Genomic DNA, 17,641 nt, shown 5'->3' with positions numbered 1-17,641 from the left:
GAAACGAGTAAAATATTATTGTTGGTGCACATTTGAAGTGGGACGAAGCACCAAGGATGAGAAACTATCAGTTATTCATCATTGAAAACGGTCTAACCGATCGGAGGTCTACCTCCGTTGATCCCAGGACTTTTTTCCGCGCAAAATTGTTTGGTTTTTTGTAAAAAAATTTAAAATTACTCGGACCTCTAAAATAGAGCGAATTCCAACACCAACGGTGAAAAATTGAAATTCGAACTTCGGTATCGAAATTCGAAAAAGTCTCTCTCGAAAATTCTCTCTTTCGAATAGCTATTTCGAAACTCTCTGGCTGTCGAGAACTCCGAAAAAAAGAAAAAGAAAAAAAGAAAACAACACATCGATGCGTCGACCAAAGTGCTATTTTCGCGTGCATAATCTTAAAATCGTGAAATAATCTTACAATCCTAGTGAAAAAGCAAATTACCACTCAACGGTGACCGGAGTAAGTAAAAAGTTTCGCGGTGTGATTCGTTTTGGGCAGCTGATTTCAGCACGAAGCGAAATTCGAAGGTAAGTTAGCAACATATATAATACAAAGCTACATGTATATACACATTCCCCAGGACAGCCATGTTTGATTTTCACTTTTCACCTTTTTTTTCAACATTTTCTCTTCCATATTTAGACTAATTTGGAAGACAACTCTGTGTGAACTGAAGAGTAAAAGATAGTCGCAGGACGGTGCGATGCGTTTGGGTGAGACAGCCGTAAGTAGCACCATGAACCCGCAGGAGCAATCGCTGAGCCAATCCGCTGCGTGGATCGCTGCTGCCCAAGCCATTCAGCAACAGCAGCAGCAGCAGGGTTACGGCATGAATCAACAGCAGCAGCAGCAGCAACAATATGCTCAATATTACGCGTTATACCAGCAAATGCAGTACAGTGGGGCTTTCGCCGGAGGTGCCAACAACGGCAGCGGAAATAACAGCAACAGCGCCGCGTCGGTCGCTTTTGGCAGCGTTTCGGACGGGTGCGCAGCGAATGTCAACTCGGATTTGGGGTCTTCCGGCGGTTTGTCGGGCAATAAATTTTTCAGCTCTCAACAACAGCAGCAACAGGGACAGGCGAACAACGTGAACGATAGTGGTGCGATGGGTTTCAAGCAGGCACCGAGCCAGTTTGGACCGATTCGATTCAACATCAACAAGCATCCGCAGCGCGTGAGTCCGCTAGTGGCCAGCAACCCGCTGGTTCAGGCGAGCCAGATTCACGCACAGCAGCAACAGCAGCATCTGCAGCAGCAGCAACATCAGCAGATGATGGCCGCCTTCCAGAACCAGAACGGTACTGGCGGGGGCAAGAAGAAGCGCAAGAAGAACAAGAATAACGGTATGAATCAGTCGGGTGGCGGCGGAAGTGGTGCGGGAGGCAATAAAATGTTCATGAACGGTGGAAGCGGTGGTATGGGTGCGATGGCGACCGCCAACATACCTCCCTTAATGCCGGCTGGATCGTTACCAACGAAAGGATCCACTGCCGGTGCGGTCAATGGGTTCGTTTCGTCTGCTCCGGATCTAAGCAAGCCACCACCACCGCTTCCGCAGGTACCTCTAACAAGTGGCCTCGGTCTAGCACCACCACCGCAAGCACCGACACCGCCCAGCAGCGGTGGCAGCGGTGTAGCGAAGAAACCCGATCCGTTCCACAACCCAACCGACGATTGGCCGCAAAGTTTGAACGATTTCGTGTCTCGGTGCTACGCCAAGTGTAAGACCGATTTCGATAAGGATCAGATTGACATCTGCTTGAAGGGACGCATTACTGCTGCCGCCAACAAGGGTGAGCTGTGGACCAAGGATTGGGACAGCGAACCGGTACCGAGTGTACACAGCGAACGCGCCAATCAGCTGTTGCTGCCGAACCTTAGTAGCAACACGCTCGGTGGTAGCCTTGGCTTCGGACTGCCGGGCACTAACAAAGGGGGTAACGCTAAGGCCGCAGGGAATAGCGGAGGACCGATGCTCGGTGTTCTGGGCCAGTATCAAAGTCCGCTGGGGAATAAGGGACCGCAACAGCAGCACCAGCAGCAACAACAGTTTGGCAATAGTGGCACTAAGAAAGGAAACAATGCGGCCAACGTTTCACAATCGTTCGGTAGTAGGTTGGGCAACAAGTCGGGTGGATCCGGTGGCAAAAAGTCCCGCAACTCCCGATCACGCTCGCGATCGCCAAGTCGCTACAACAGCAGTGGCAGTCGCAATCGCCGCAGCCGCTCATCGAGCAGCGATTCACGATCGCCAGTTCGCAAGAGCCGCCGTTCATCGAACAGCAGCAGCAGCAGCAGTAACAATGGCGCCAATAACGATCGCAACTCTTCCTTTGTGAGCAAAGTGTACGGCAAGAACAGTAACAACAATAACACAAAGCAACAGCAGCAAAAGAATCAGAAGAATCAGAAGAACAACCAGCAAAACAATAAGAACGCTCGCAAGGGTCAGGGCGGTGGAGGCTTCTACTCGGAGCACGGTCAAATCGGTGGTGCCGTCGAAGGTGATCTCGAGCAGCTCCGTAAGCGGGCGGCACGATTCAACAACCAAGGTGGCAAAAAGGTACCGGCCACACCACCGGTCGTCGCTTCCAACATTGTCTCACCATTCAATCGCAAGAAAAAGATGTCGATGCCGACACCATCGCGTTTCTTTATCGATGATACCGCCGATCGTTTGGGCGATAACGATGAGGAGGATGATCTGTTCAATCTGCACATCGTCGGTACGTGCCGTGATCTAGAAAAGAGCTTTTTGCGCCTTACCAAGGCGCCCGCTGCGTCCGAAGTGCGACCAGTCGAAGTGCTCCGTCACTCGCTTCAGAATGTCAAGAGAAAGTGGGTCGAAAAGCAGGATTATTTCTATGCATGCGACCAGCTGAAGTCTATCAGGCAGGATTTAACGGTATGTAGTAGGGCAGAGGGTAAGAAAAAATATTCGAATTCTCTGATGCACTTATGCTCTTCCACCGAAACAGGTACAAGGTATACGAGATGCGTTCACGGTTCAGGTATACGAAACGCACGCCCGGATAGCCATGGAAAAGGGTGACCACGAGGAGTTCAATCAGTGCCAAACACAGTTGAAAATGCTCTACGCCGATGTGGGAGGAGAGAATCATCTCGAATTTACCGCCTACCGTATCCTGTACTATATCTTTACTAAAAACACTCTTGGTAAGTGTAGTGCCGGTGAACGGCACTAAACGTGCGCATACACGATGAGTCACTGCATTCTCTAATTCTATTACTTTCTCTACTTGACCCACACAACAGATCTTACGACCATTCTGAAGTCGCTGACGGCAACCGACAAAGCGAGTGATGTCGTTCGATTCGCGCTTCAGCTTCGATCGGCCTGGGCGCTGAGTAATTACAGTTCTTTCTTCAAATTGTACCGCGAAGCACCATTGATGGCGGGTTATTTGATCGATTGGTTCATCGAGCGAGAACGCAAATTAGCGCTCAAAGCTATTATCAAAGCGTACGTATGGGAACCGGTCTACCGGATACCGTTGGGGCGGGAACATGGGACAGGTTTTGGCAGGTTTTGGCAGTTTTTCAGGTTCCGCATACTACTACTACTCGGATCTTTACAACGGCGCATCAGCATAAGTTGGATGCACCATCACTTCCCGTTCATTCTAGGTCTTTGCGCTCTGGAGGCTGCATCATCCTCAGCTCCCGCAGTTGTTTCGACTGGGGATTATTTGGGAATGAGATTAACAGTACCATTTCTCTCGCATTCCTTATCCACATCCCACTTTCCCGATACGTGTTTTCCATTTCTTTTCGTTTCCTCTGCATATTTATTCATTTAACGATTTTGCTTATATTATGTGTGTATGTTATACATTTAGTTATCGGCCCAATATTCCGGTGGAATCGCTGTGCCAAACGTTGGCCTTTGGCAGCGAGGAGAAGTGTTTGGAGTGGTTACAGTCGTTAGAAATAAGCGTCGTGTCTGTTCCCGTGCCACAATCAGCGAAGCCAAAGGGCCCCGAAGAAGGAGGAGCTTCCACGGTGGCGGAAGGTGTTTCTGCTGATGCTTCCTGTGTTGCTGCTGCTACTGCTGCTGCCGCTACTGTTGCTAAGGTGGAGACAAAGAAAAGTGCATTTACGAGCAAGGCTACGGTTGATGCTGGCGGTATGCGTAAAGTGGTCGATTGCAAGGCGAGCATGAATGTGCTCGGGAATTTCTAAGCTCAATGAAAGACCCCAGCATCCAAAGTCTAGCTATTGAATGTAGCTGCACCGCACCGCACGACCAAGTGGCCATTCGAACGGGATGGAATGGGATAACTTCCAGCTAGCTATTTTGCCTCATGGAAAACAGGCACCTCTTCCATCCTACTCGCCGCGTCAAGGCAGCATGGTTTTTGATTTTTAAAGACAGAACCATGCCGTATTGGAGATAAGAACACTGATCTTGCTGCACTGCACCGTAAGGATTGCGTTGTAGATCTACCAGGCAATTCATATCTTACTGGACGATGGCGTAGTAATTGGCCGTCACCACATGAAGCGAGTCTCTCACAAAATACTGCTGCTACTGCTAATGTTGCTGCTGAAAGAGGAGAAAATTGTTTTAGATTTTTTCCTCTTTCACGGATCAAGTCGTGCGTATGCACTGAAGTGGTATTCAGAGTCTATTACATTGCGTACCATCTGCGAACGAAGAAGCTAGTATCGATAGTGATGTGTTGGACGTCTGATGTGATAACGCGCGACAGTGCATATTGCGTAGGAGAGACGCAGTAGTTTGGTCATCGAAATAGTGTGCGTGTATGTGTGAGTGTGTGTGTGTGTGTGTGTGCATTTGCATATGACACACTTTGTTGGACATAAAACACTGACACTGTCTCACGACTTCCTGCAGAACGAAGTGGTGTTGTAGCGAACGCGTGATGCAACCTGGAAAAATCATTTTGCTTACTGCAAGTTGCCCCAAAAATCCGCCAGCTATCAAGCTGTATATATCTAGCGAATGGAGAATAGCATTGGTTATATGCCATGGAAACTCGTGATGGCATATTCTTGAAGGAACGCATGATTCGTCCATAGCTACAGCTGGGAAGCTAGTGCTAGTTGCCCTAGCAACGAAAAGGAAATCACTTTTGAGAAGGAAATTACGAATCCGGTTCTCATCCTCAGTCCCATACTACAACAGTAACAACTGGCAATCGACTAGCAATCTGCTCGCACAAACCATCATGCACCAGACCTCTTCTACCATTCTTTCTGCCCATCTCCACTGTGCATATCATCGGGGCTTCGTTATCCCAGTAGCATGATGTTGTCCATCGCCAGTCCAGCCAAGTCGAAATCAATTGACGAGGCAAGCGGTAATTAAATTTTGAATCGCAGCAACGCGAAAAGACAAAAGTGTTGTTTCGTTAGAAAAATTACGGTGAAAATATTTGTGGAATAGTGAATGCGTTAAATAGTGTTTAGCATTAAGGCACGAGAACAGTTTCTATTGAGTTCGGATGGATAATGTGTGGTAAGGGGTTTAGTGTACGTTATGCAACAAAGCGTTTGTTGCATTCCGATGCGCCAGTACAAGTGTGAGATGTTATATCGGTGTATGACAAAAACCGTGGACCGTTTCCGGCAGGAACTGTGTTACCTTCATACGTTAGACATGGGGGGAACCCGGATGGCGCAGCTACCTGGAGCCAGACTTCAGGCCACAAACCGTCTGCAGCAGACTTCATCCTTTAACCAACACATTCCGTCCTGACTTGTTGATCCTTTTCCTTCGTATCGACAATTTCCTATCCTACTCTACACTCAAAACATCCCGTCCCTCATTTTGTGGCACAACATCGGGCTGATAGTGTCCTTCTTAAGACAATTCCCTTGGACGTCATGTAACGGACTGCTGAATTGTTGTGTCTTTTCGGGGGGTACCCAGTCTACTACCGAGATCTGTTCGTCTACTACTGCAAACTCGCACGCGCAACACTAAGATTCAACACACCAAGCGAGGTGCGCAGAGCATGGTGTAAAGCCTGTGACTTCAGCCCTCTTCTATCTGATAACACCTCTTCGAATGAAAAACGACCTGACCCCGCCATCGACTCTATTATTGATGCTGGATCGCTCATTGCCACGATTGAGCTATCTACACTATTGGATCTGTTTTGTTTTGTTATTTGTTAAACGTTGTACATACCTACAATTACGAGCCTGAGCTGATAAATGATTAATATCAAGAGCGTCGTACAGATGCGTGGCAGGCGAAAGGAGATTGCTTCAAGCGTTATTGATTATGAAGGAGAGTTACTATGATGATAAAATTTGCGGCAAAAGCATTGGCATTCGTCCTATGTGCGTCGTTGTCGCGTACAAATGGAAGGTACAAATGATGTATCTTCTACTCTGCTGATGCTCATGATGTGATGTGAATAGTAAGATTTTTTAATAAATACATCTTTTAGTAAATAAATTAAAAACTGGTGTTAGTGTTGACACTCTTCCTATTATCACATTTGCCTAGCAGTTAGATCGTTTCTTAGATTCGTATCCATGGTAAGAATTGTAGATTCCGTAATTGTAGAACTGCAGTCACGCGGATTGAATTCACTGTGCGGTCGAAGGCAGCTGTTAATCGAAACCAGGTCCAGAAAAAGATAACGGTGTCAAACTCTCTTCTCGCTTGCTGGGGTAGGTTGTAGCCCACTACCCTTTCATTTTCAACCGAAATCCAGCTCCCGGCCATAAGCGATAAGCCTGGAACTGTTACAGCAGTGACTATGAACGCTTCAAGGTCAACACGAGCAACTCAACGTGCTTTCCGATGAACTACCAAATTGATGAGGACGATAGAGGGAGCGTGGCGATTATAGTTTTAGGAAAAGGATTAAAACCATTTCCCTTTGGGAACGTTTCATAGTGCCTGCGTCGAGATTCAAATGCTGAGTGGCCTGCAGGCCCCTAACGGAACCCATCACGCAGTCATCCGTTGTGTAGTGTCGACGATGCGCATGTGCGCGCGTCAAGGAATCGTTCGTTTCGATCAATGCTTCCGTTGCTCAGGGCAACTGATAAGGCAGGAACGAGGGGAAGCGAGATAGTAGCCTTCGGGGCGACCAGCACGCAAACGCAACAAATAGCTGTGGGGAAGGGTACAGCAAAACCCGTCAACACTTTATCAGTGCCGAATTCCAGCATCATCGACGGAGAGGAAATTATTGATTTCATCGAGCTACCAGGAACGTCAAAATTGAGTAACGCTCCAGCCTCGGCCCTGTCTAGCGTTTAGTGTGTTTGGCCTAGAGTCGCCTCAGGCATATGTCCGATGAAAAACTGCGGTCCCATGAGTGTGTTTCCAGTGATTTTGTCTAGTGTATAAACTTTAATACCGTTTCCTAGCCCAGGCTTGGGGGTTTCGAGTCTAAATCTCGAAGGTGTGTCGGAATTCCGGTCCGAGTAAAGGAATCGAAAAGGATTCAGCGAGAGAGTTACAGACAGCATGTTGAAGCAGGAAAATTTGGCAGCCAACTTTTGCGGTCTACTAGCGCTCAGCGGAAACCGAGGTGCACTTGCAAGGGAATCCGGTTTCTAATGTTGGTTCTGCTCACTCGTTTTTATTTCCTCCTTCCCTCTCCTGGTAGATGTCGCCATTGAGTGGCGTATATTGGGTAAGGAACAGGACAGCTCACTGCTGGCCAGCTGGGTTTCGTTCGACGCGAAGCGGAATCGTGATGAGCAGCAACAGGAACAGCGTACCAACATCGGTATTTACACGGCCAAGAGCAAAACATTCGACGTGTTGTACACATTTGCCGGGCGTGAAAACGTTATCCAGGCTTCGGTGAACCGAACTCGCACGTTGCTGCTGTACGTGGTGAAGGAGCTCAAAAAGGACGAGGCCGATCAGCGGAAACAAGATGTATACCGTGCGTACCTGGTGGAAGTACGACCCAAGGTCGACACGGTACGTCCGCATCTACTGATCGAGGTAGCTAACAATCGACAGGTGATGGCCACGTTTCTGTGGCGTAAACTGTCCACTTTCGAGAAGAACTTTCAGGATAAGTTTCTCCTGCTGGTGCACCATGAGCACGTGCTGCTGTACACGGTATCATTGAAAACGGCCACAGTAGACGGTGTACCGGTGGTAGCGACGAACGAGGACGACGAGCTGGTTACTGGAGGTGGTCGTAGGCGCATCGATTATATGAATCCCCGCGCATGGGAAGCCGACTGGGAGGGGCTGAAGAGTGAAACGATCACAAAGAGCTTTATCTGGGCCCAGTGGGACCCGTCTGTCCAGTCACTCTACTACATACACCTGAAGCCGAGCAGCAGGACCATCTTCGAGAAGGAGCTCGAAGAGGCTGAAGCAGAGCGTGCGGAAGATGGAACGGGTACGGCCCAACCCGAACGGCGCATGCAACCGACACTTTCCGCCTTTCAGTTCCACGATGATCTACCCACCGAAACGGTGCTTAACATTCCGCTAAATTTGCCCAAAATACCGGCCTCAAGTAGCGAGGATATCTATGAAGATGATACGGTTCCGTTGCGTATACACGATTCCTCGCTCAACCTCGTGATAGTGAGCGAAGAGACTGGGATGCTGTTCGTGTGCCACTACTATCTGTACCAACCGATCAAACCGCAGGAGGATGACAATGCTCACAGTGGTGGGGCTTGTGCTTCCGGTCAACCCGGTCAGTCTAGTACGGTTTCACAACCCAATTTCGATGTACACTTCGCATATTCGGTAACGATCCTGCACCATGGCTGCGTGATACATTGTGTGATTCCTGGCATTCCCTGGGAGAAGGCAAAGCTAATGAAACCCACGTTCACGCTTCATGGGGATCATCACGTGCTGGTGTTTCAGGCAGATCTTTTCATGCATCTGCTCGATGTGGGCTTGTCTCACGAACCATCGTGTCACATTGTTTGTGCACCGTTCACCCGGGCCCCGATCACGCAGCTAGTACCGTGTTTTACGACAAACAACATCTGCTACGATTCAGCAACGCTTGATCTCATCTCGATTACCATCCCGAAGGCACATCTGATCGATGCGTTTCGCAATGACACCTCGATCGATAATCGACTCGCGATCGTGCACTACTTCCTGGCTCACTCGAACGGGGACATCATTGAGATATTCTCAGAGGTAAGTAGGTCCCACGAGTTGATAGAGGGACCATGGCGATGACTGGTAATGATACTACTTCTCTTACTAGATACTGAGCATCATTATGGAGCGACCGCTGCATCTGGATACGGTTCCGCTGCTAAAGGAAGCCCTCATCGCTGGTACATACGCGTCGGCCAAGAAAGGGCTAACGCAGGATCAGCTCACTCTGTTCCGCTTACTACCGCTTACGTCGTGCAGCACCACAAAACCGATCGAGGCTAAGGTGGGAAGGCTGAACGTCGGTCTGTCTCACGAAACCTTGTACAACACGACGATGATGCTGTTGTCGCCACAGCAACGGCTTTCGCCATTCCGCAAGGACATCTGGACGTTGCTATGGGAGCGGTTGAACGATAACAACAGCAAAGAGAGGATGCGTTTCCACCAGGAACAGGTACGAGAGAAACTGATGTACTCGCTGGCCTGTTATCAGCCTGAAGCCCTGTCACGCTGCACCACACCGATGTCACCGGCTAACCCGATTGGTGGCACAGTAGGCACGGAATATTTTGTCAATGCTGCGGCCTCGCGGCGCACACTTCCGAACGATTTGCTGCCGTTCATCGAGACGGAGGCATGCACCGCCAACAAACAGGAGCTGGTCCTGAACGTGAACCTGCGTGAGCTGAGCATGCATCTCGTGAAGCACAGTGTTAAAGAGGTGACTGGATTCCGCTGGCTCAAGACTGCTTTCTATGATAGCAATCCGGCGACCTCACACGTACACGCCGTTGCCACTCGCTACGTGGCAGCCCAGCTGGAACAGGCACGTGCCCTGTGCGTGCTCGTCTGTCGCACTGCCGGACTCGATTTGACGCTCGAAGCTAATGAGCAGCGCGGGTTCGCTTTGATTGATCAGCTCGAGCGGTCACTGCTTGTGCGGCTGTTTGCTATGCTCGAACGCTACTGCCTGGCTGCGGAGACCCTTGCCTTTCCGCTGCCGCTCGGATTCTGTTCGTTCTTCTCGTATCTTGGCTACCGGGCCCTAGCATTCGACACATTCATGCAATACGTCGAGCATCACGTGTTCGAGTTGCAGATTGATGTGATGAAGGTGATATTTGCCGATATTGAGGACACACAGGATGGTATTCGGCGCAAGCTGGCATTGCTAATGTTGTTGCCGCGTTCGCGGGCCCGTCGGCTGCTGAACAACTGGAACCATCCGGTCAGTGTGATGCTGCGCGGTCGGGAGCATGCGATGAACATTCTCTCCGGTAACTCGGTGCACCCGCGTGGTTCCACTGCGCACAAGAAGCGTGACTATCAACCGAAAGGTAAACGGATGGCTGCACCGTTGGCCACATGTGTAGTACGGAGCATCTCCAACCGTGCACCTTACCTTCCGTTTGCATGCCTGTGTGTGTTTCTGTGATCATTTCCTTTATATGCCATCATGCTAATTACATTAATTCCATGCTTTGTTCATACCAACTTTCAGTTTGCCCTTCCAACCTTATCAGTTGTTGTCAGTCGATGCTATTGCTTTTCGGCTGTAAAGGTAGCGATCGTCCGGGGAACGTTTATTCTCCGCATAGCGTCATTAGCCGCTCGCTCGCTTCTTTCGATCCATCCAGCATAACATCATTTCATTCCCCGAACAGTCTGTCACGATCATCCTCCGCATCACAGCTTGGCATGTCTGCTGAGGATCACTCGCCTCGGTCCCGCAATCTGCGAACCTACGCCAGCCTCAATGCTATAGGGTTAATCGTACCGTCATCGATGGTAGATCTTGAATCGGGCACCACGGCGAAGGATCTGAGCCACGGTGCACGCCTGCATCGTTGTACGTCTTCCACGTCTTCCTTTCTGGCGCAACTTTGCCGTGATTCGCCCTTAAAAGGAAGAAGACGGTCCAGGGTGGTCCAGCGTAACGGTACTCCATTATCAGCCAGAGGACCTACTGGGCGAACGTGTCCCTTGCGCAACATTCTAGTGTTCGCGCTAGTGTACTGCGTGGTGGCATCTGTGCTCGTTTGTGGGCTCGTATTCGTGATGCTCGAATTTCGCTTCTCATCATCCGTTGCCTGGTATATCCAATTGCTTCGCATGCTACTTTGAGTTCATTTGCGCCTCATTGTATGGCTTATCTGTTCACATTTCAACTTATGTATTTGTACTACATAATATTCATAAAGAACTCTTGACCTTCTACTGTCCCTCCAAACATTAATCGTATCAAATTGTATTTGTATGTTAAATGCCATTTATTTCCTCAACACTATCCCCTCTTTCTGGACGCTGCTTTCGTGGATTCGACCTTAGATCTCAGCCAAGGATTGGGTGCTGCCCGGAAACTACAGCAACCGCTGGATAACTTTTTCGATCTGCTCACTGCCAAAGCCAACCTCAACGAGCTCGATTTCAATTTGCTGATCGAAACAACACTTACTTCGGTAGAAAATTTTCACGTTTAAGTGCAGCGTAGCACAAGGTAGTTGTAATTCAATAAAAATGGCACAACTCTTTGCAATCTTTAGGGTTTCAATCGTCGGCCACGTTTTTGACCGTCTTATCGAAAAGATATAGTCCACCGGAGATGGCACGCATTTGGTTCCATTTCGATACCAGCAGCTGTAGCGTTCGCAACGACTGGCATTGTTCTTTCAGAAAGTGTCCGGCAATGAAATCCATTAGCAGCACGTCCTGCTCCGATTGAGCAATGCGGTACAGCTGGGACAAGCCGTAGGACATCTTCATCTCGAGTGTGATCGTTTGCTGGAGAGTACAGCCAATGTCAACACTCCATTGTCGGTTGATCGGTTTGGGAATTGCGTCCAACAGTACGGTGCTGTTACGAAGCAACAAAAACTCCGCTAATCGTTCTCCGTGCTCGACCTCTTCGTTGGCCAGTTTACGATAGAATGCTGAAAAGTAAGCATACTCATTAATGAATTCCAATAGCCTCGTGTGTTATGATCGACGACACTTACCACCCATCCCCAGCAGACCGACATCGGAAGAACAGAAGTGATAAGACATCGAACGGTAGATGGTGCTGGTCGTTTGTTCAGTGTTGATTTGCTTGTTAATAGCAGCGGCTATGATGTCGGACACGGTATGTGGTACCAGATTAATTTTACTCTCCTTTTCTTCACACCGTGAGGTAGGGAATGCCGTGGATGCGAAGCGTCCGGTGATATACTTAACATTACGCAACATCATCTTCCAAAACGGCTTTTTGTGAATTCAATTTCCAGTGTCTTTTACTGATTTCGAAGAATTTTGTTGTAAAATCCAAGCCTGCTCAGACATTTAATTCAAATAACACAATTTCAATCCTAATATCCTGCGCGCCTACGTCTTCCCTCAGACCAGCACCGGGCCGATTTCGTGAGCATTTTGTGCCACAGACACTGTTGGTGTTCGTTTTCATAGTATAATTTGAATAAGCTTTGTAGTTTCTTATTTAGAACCGTGGTTCCAATAGATTCGTAAATATATGGATATCATTGGTACGATGGTATGAGATTTAAAGCTAGCTGTTTGCGACGATTTGCGTTCGGATAAATTTCCCGAAAGCGCCTACCGAACGTTGGATAACAACTTCCATGTCTACAGCACATTATGTTTTTTGGCACAGCCATTTTTCGCCCCACATAAATATCTCCATGTTAATTTTGTAAATTGGCGTACGTTACTACACAATCGAGCATGCTCTGCTTAACGATCATACGGCGGCGGCGGTGCCGTCGGTATACTACAGGTTTGCTCTTGACTACCACGCACTGAATCGTCCGATGGCGATGCCAATCGGCCACTATCGTCCAAAGTTTGCGGGATTCGCTCCCGTCGTGAGGACATACGTCTCCTCATTTCCGTAATAACGAGTGGAATCAACCTGTTCATGAACAGTATAACGATAAATGTACCACAAGCGATCCCTACGAAGACCCACGGTGATGTGGCTGACGGTTCGCGATAGATTCCAGCCCTTTTTGAAGAATCGCGCAGCTCGTGCTCGGTCAGACGACCGGCCGGTATGATACGGCTAACATCCCCCGAGCTGCTACCGATTTCAAGTGACGACTCGCGTGTAATAGTAACGGGAAGTGAAAACCCATTTGATGCCATCGAGTTAATGGTGGTACCGGCACCGCCAAGCTGTGGCACATACTGTAACACCACGTCCTTTGATCGCACACGACACATACGTAACAGCTGCAACATTCCGACACCATGTAGAGTCAATGCGTTCACACGATTGGTACCGTGAAGAATGGTAACGTCGGTAAAGTTCGGGACCACATAGATCCAGGCGTTCGGATCGGCCAACTGTATCCAAAGCGGATGGTTCAGCTGAATGCGAGACACGCGACAGTCGGATCCGTGATGCGTGCGATTTAAGTAGGCAGACGCTACACACTTATCCGTGGTGTTTAGATTACGTATGACTTGATGAGCATTGCAAAGTACGAAATCGGCCAGATGGATACAGTCAGTGTACTCTTCATAGGGAAAGACGATGCCCATCGCAGTCGTTTCATCGATTGCCACCACGTCCTCGTCGAGCACGATCACCGCCATCAGGTGATCGTTTGTGGCGCTTAGCGTAGGTACAGGAGTACCTTTGAACGTTCGATATACTGAGCGATTGCAGAGTGGAAGCAGGATGTTCACCACCAGCCTGCAACCATCAACGTAAGATGCCACCTTCGACAGGGGATACAACTTGATCACTTCGCGCAATCGCAAATCAACCGGAAACCGGAACTCAACGGGTAGCAACCGCTCTACTTTGCGTAGCTCGTCAAGCAGTCGGTTCGGGCTGATAATACTCTCGCTCAACCGGTCAGAGGTGGTGCTTTGCAGAAGCTCCATGAAAAGGTTCTTTTTGGCGATTATCTTATTGAGCAGGATGTCCATCAACAGCAGCTGACCTTCGCGGGTGAAATCAATTTTGTGCGGCTTGGCTGGATCTACGCGAAACAAATTGCCAGATAAAGCCGCTAGCGCCTTATTGGTGGTGTTGTAGAACAATTTCAACGTAGATGCCTCGATATCTAGCTGTTGGTGGACACGCGTGAAGTTATCGTTGATATTCTGTCTATCTTCGCTGTCCATCAGGCCAAACCATGAGCGAAGTATACCGCGACGCGACCTTCGGTGATTCTGCTGCTGGTTCCTGCCATCCTCATCCGAGCAAAAGCTCATCAACAACGCACTGAAATCATTCAGCTCGCTCATGAGCTCACGGATGTTGCTGATTCCCTCGCAATTACCAGCGCCTTTCGCTTGCATTTCCGCACAAGCCTTCAGAAGGTTCCCCACGGTGCGGTTGGCTGTGGCCAGCTCCTCGAGAAACTGTTCCATGTCGTATTCCGCACGCAGCGTCCACGTACTAGCCTGCAGTTTAAGCATTTTCAACTCTTCATAGTAAATTCCGTCGTTGTACAGCGGCAGATTCGAAACGGGCAGCTCCGGGTATGGCGTAGCGGATACCAGGCCCAGAACAATCCACCCCACCAATCCAACGATGCGGTACATCTTCTTTCGCCGTCTACACTTGAAGGAATCGGAGAAAGGAATGTTTGAGCGATTTTAGTGAGAATTTCTTATGCTTAATACCGAATTTCCGGGATTATTCACCTTTTTCCTCCTTCTAGCAGCAAGAACACAAAAAGAAAACAAACAATAAGCCGATGCCAGACGAAGCGTAAGTGGGCTACACACACACACTATAATATTTGTCAATATTCCAGGCTATTTTGATATATTCAGCAAATTTTCAGAACAACTGGAAAACACTCTGCAAAGCCAGAAGACGGTAACTAAATCCAAGTAAACTGGAATATTGCCCAATATTAATATTGTGCACTTTACGCTTCGTCTGACACCGGCTATAGATATCTGAGATTGTCAAAAATGACCCCAAATGTCACTGAGAAATTTAAAACGGAACCGCCGTTTGACCAATCTAATCGAAGTAGCCCTGGATTTGCGAAAACGCGTGTACTGCGAGTGATTCTGGCCATTTTCTGTGCAAAAATGGAGAAAAACGAACACGATTGTGCGCTGGCTAAGCGCGTTATACAAATCATGGATTTGCCGGTCGAGGTGAGAAGAAACTACACTCTTGCATGATATCGGATGATTCAACGCTCCTGCTACAAATTTTTTCGTCCGTAGATAATGCAGCATATTTTCAACTTTGAGTTTGCGCTTACCGATCTGAAACGGGCGTCTCTGGTCTGCAAGACCTGGTATTCGATAACACGGTATACTTTGAACCGATCCTGGCTCAGAATTGATGGCTCCATGCTTCGTGAAAACATGGCTCAGGTGTTTGCGGAGCGTCGGGGATGTCGAGCGATACGTATAAAACTGGATAACACCTTACTAGATGCATGGCAATCTTTTCCGGATCTGGATATGTTCGGAAAATCTGTGACTTCTCTTCAACTAACCGCACCTACAGGGCAGTTTCATCGACTCTCTGAAATTTTGCAGTGTTTCGCGAATCTTCGAGAGTTGGCCATATTTACGACTATGGGTACCTACCACGGCTACGTACATTACAATACATCAGTGCGTTTACCGATTTTGCCCAAACTTACCATCTTGTGCCTCACGGATCACATTATATCTTTCTGTGACTTGCTTGTAAAGACTCCTAATCTTAAAAGCTTGATAATTTCACCTGATCCGTTATTCAACGTAGCCGAAGTTCAGCGAGCATCAGAAAAAAATGGCTTTGAATTTTTAAAACCAAGCTCGCTTCCGTGCGGAATGCAATTAGATAGTCTGTCCTCGATGCGACTGGACTTCAATGAACATAATGGTATAGTTCCAGAATCATCATGCGTTGAGGAATTGTTTGGGCATTTTCGCAGTTTGCGTAACGTTTACATAAGAAGTCAGCAGGAGGAGAAGATCAAATTAATACTGCTGGCCCTAGCGAATCAGTGCCATGAAATAAGTGAGCTGCAAATCAGCTGGAATAAACATGGATCTTGCGGATGGTTGGATTTGTTTGCGAAAATTAAGAAATTGAAGGCAGGGATCCAGTTTGCAATCGCCGTCCGTAGAATTCTTTAATGGTTCATTTACTTTCTTTTTACAGGTTCTGCATTTGGCGGGATGTTTTAAATGTTTGCGCTGCAACAGATTCGGGCAGCTTACGCCATTCCGTGATTTGGTTGGAGTGGTATCCCGGCTGAGTGATTTGCATCTAGCTTATTGCTGCATCGATGATAAGCGTTTGGCGATTTTATGTTCACAGGCGAAGTTAAACCACCTGAGACTGCAGCATTGCCACTTTGTAAGGAAACTAGTTCCACAGAGCTTTCCAATATGCTCATTTATATCTTTCTTTTATCTTTTTCATGAATAATCTTGTGATTTTACTATGCATGCGTGCAGATATCTGATGCCTGGGTTTTGAATTTAGCCATGATCTGCCCAACTCTTCAACGCCTGACTGTATCGCAGTGTGCAATGATAAGAACGGAAAGTATCGAAGAGCTAAAGAAAATTATGCCCAACATGGACATTACTTACCACGAAATGCAGTAGTTGCTTTCACTATCCGCAGCTTAAGGTTTCAGCGTCAGTAAGTGTCAAACATACGGATACAGTTTTATCATTTTCAAGTTGTAGCTTAACATTGGCACTAGTTAATCTCTTACTTACCCTGCGCAAGCGGCTTTCACAACTATCGCTCACTGATAATTTGTTTCGGATAGTTTATAGGAAGATAATGCGAAATTAATAATTTTCCCCCATAAATAAGTGCTTAGACAATTCCGTTTATTCTTCGCGCTGGATAATGTCGCGAACCCAGCGGCAAGCATAAATCTTAGAAAATAAAACTATTGCCAAGATCCACTCGCCTGGAACTTCAGCAAACGGGTTGGGTTCAGATTAATGTTAATTGATGGGTAATTGATGGGAAAGGAAGGTTACAAGTACAGGTTACAACAGAAAATGGATTGTTGATGTCATGATGTCTCCGTGAAGCGCTTGGACGTTCCTAATAATGTTAGTCGTCTCTAGAGCTGCCTAGAGCTCGCGGTGTTATTGGTGTTTTGAACTAATCGCCGTTGCGGAGCGTTAGTGAGTTTCATGTTTATTATTGTTACTTTTGCTAGCGATAACCCGTGCCATGCCTGCTGTTATCAAATAGAAAATAAATAACTACTCTTTAGCTTATTGCCTAGCTGCGTTTATTCTAACTTATTATTTGCATTCCAGGTTCCTCTTTTACACCCTATGTCATACGGAATGGATATGAATTGATTCGGCCGGGAGGCTTCATGTACTGGGTGATGATGACGATTTTCGCGCATAATGAAATTGCCTTCCATGTGGATCGTTGCTTTCACAATTGATTTCTTATCTATCTCGTTAAAGCTTAAACATCTATCAGCATCCTCTAACAAATCAACGAACAAACAAAATCGCATCCCTCAAGATACTATTACATGCCTTACAACGCGAGCACGAACAAGACAGTTTCTTTAGAT

General features: G+C 47.7%; 5 protein-coding genes across 5 annotated transcripts in view; 2 read left to right on the top strand and 3 right to left on the bottom strand.

The window, feature by feature from the left end:
• The first annotated feature begins 344 nt into the window (after positions 1–344).
• On the top strand, positions 345–6,489 carry LOC125950408 (leukocyte receptor cluster member 8 homolog). The gene is made up of 5 exons (XM_049678375.1): positions 345–531; positions 647–2,912; positions 2,986–3,184; positions 3,284–3,491; positions 3,868–6,489. Exons 2-5 carry the CDS (start codon positions 708–710, stop codon positions 4,208–4,210), a joined length of 2,955 nt encoding a protein of 984 aa, XP_049534332.1. The 5' UTR covers positions 345–531; positions 647–707; the 3' UTR covers positions 4,211–6,489.
• A 596-nt stretch (positions 6,490–7,085) lies between these two features.
• Positions 7,086–11,593, top strand: LOC125950407 (protein pigeon). The gene is made up of 4 exons (XM_049678374.1): positions 7,086–7,548; positions 7,627–9,149; positions 9,220–10,450; positions 11,442–11,593. Exons 1-4 carry the CDS (start codon positions 7,485–7,487, stop codon positions 11,591–11,593), a joined length of 2,970 nt encoding a protein of 989 aa, XP_049534331.1. The 5' UTR covers positions 7,086–7,484.
• Positions 11,594–11,660: 67 nt separating this feature from the next.
• On the bottom strand, positions 11,661–12,358 carry LOC125950453 (ferritin heavy chain-like). Its single transcript, XM_049678454.1, has 2 exons — positions 12,110–12,358; positions 11,661–12,043 (listed from the first exon to the last, which is right to left on the bottom strand). Exons 1-2 carry the CDS (start codon positions 12,339–12,341, stop codon positions 11,661–11,663), a joined length of 615 nt encoding a protein of 204 aa, XP_049534411.1. The 5' UTR covers positions 12,342–12,358.
• Positions 12,359–12,837: 479 nt separating this feature from the next.
• Positions 12,838–14,954, bottom strand: LOC125950420 (uncharacterized). The gene is made up of 2 exons (XM_049678400.1): positions 14,766–14,954; positions 12,838–14,676 (listed from the first exon to the last, which is right to left on the bottom strand). The coding sequence occupies exon 2, from the start codon at positions 14,661–14,663 to the stop codon at positions 12,840–12,842; it is 1,824 nt and encodes a 607-aa protein (XP_049534357.1). The 5' UTR covers positions 14,664–14,676; positions 14,766–14,954; the 3' UTR covers positions 12,838–12,839.
• Positions 14,955–16,902: 1,948 nt separating this feature from the next.
• Positions 16,903–17,641, bottom strand: part of LOC125950428 (tyrosine-protein kinase Dnt-like) — a 46,248-nt gene continuing 45,509 nt past the window's right edge. Inside the window, exon 6 of the mRNA XM_049678417.1 lies at positions 16,903–17,641. This exon is cut by the window's right edge and continues 394 nt beyond it. The gene's annotated coding sequence lies outside the window, so the exon portion shown is untranslated.

The sequence above is a fragment of the Anopheles darlingi genome, chromosome 2 (assembly GCF_943734745.1).
Source record: "Anopheles darlingi chromosome 2, idAnoDarlMG_H_01, whole genome shotgun sequence".
Classification (NCBI taxonomy): Eukaryota; Metazoa; Arthropoda; class Insecta; order Diptera; family Culicidae; genus Anopheles; species Anopheles darlingi.
The sequence above is the reverse complement of the archived record's forward strand: the minus strand, read 5'-3'. Positions and strand labels throughout refer to the sequence as shown.

What these genes read in the sequence shown, in the direction of transcription:
- LOC125950408 (XM_049678375.1), top strand. Translation starts at nt 708, where the DNA reads ATGCGTTTGGGTGAGACAGCCGTAAGTAGCACCATGAACCCGCAGGAG. An exon ending in CTATCAGGCAGGATTTAACG is followed by an intron (nt 2,913 to 2,985) that starts GTATGTAGTAGG and finishes CCACCGAAACAG; the next exon opens with GTACAAGGTATACGAGATGC. An exon ending in CTTTACTAAAAACACTCTTG is followed by an intron (nt 3,185 to 3,283) that starts GTAAGTGTAGTG and finishes CCCACACAACAG; the next exon opens with ATCTTACGACCATTCTGAAG.
- LOC125950407 (XM_049678374.1), top strand. Translation starts at nt 7,485, where the DNA reads ATGTTGAAGCAGGAAAATTTGGCAGCCAACTTTTGCGGTCTACTAGCG. An exon ending in AGCGCTCAGCGGAAACCGAG is followed by an intron (nt 7,549 to 7,626) that starts GTGCACTTGCAA and finishes CTCTCCTGGTAG; the next exon opens with ATGTCGCCATTGAGTGGCGT. An exon ending in GCGTGACTATCAACCGAAAG is followed by an intron (nt 10,451 to 11,441) that starts GTAAACGGATGG and finishes ATTCGACCTTAG; the next exon opens with ATCTCAGCCAAGGATTGGGT.
- LOC125950453 (XM_049678454.1), bottom strand. Translation starts at nt 12,341, where the DNA reads ATGATGTTGCGTAATGTTAAGTATATCACCGGACGCTTCGCATCCACG. An exon ending in CGGTCTGCTGGGGATGGGTG is followed by an intron (nt 12,044 to 12,109) that starts GTAAGTGTCGTC and finishes CTTACTTTTCAG; the next exon opens with CATTCTATCGTAAACTGGCC.
- LOC125950420 (XM_049678400.1), bottom strand. Translation starts at nt 14,663, where the DNA reads ATGTACCGCATCGTTGGATTGGTGGGGTGGATTGTTCTGGGCCTGGTA.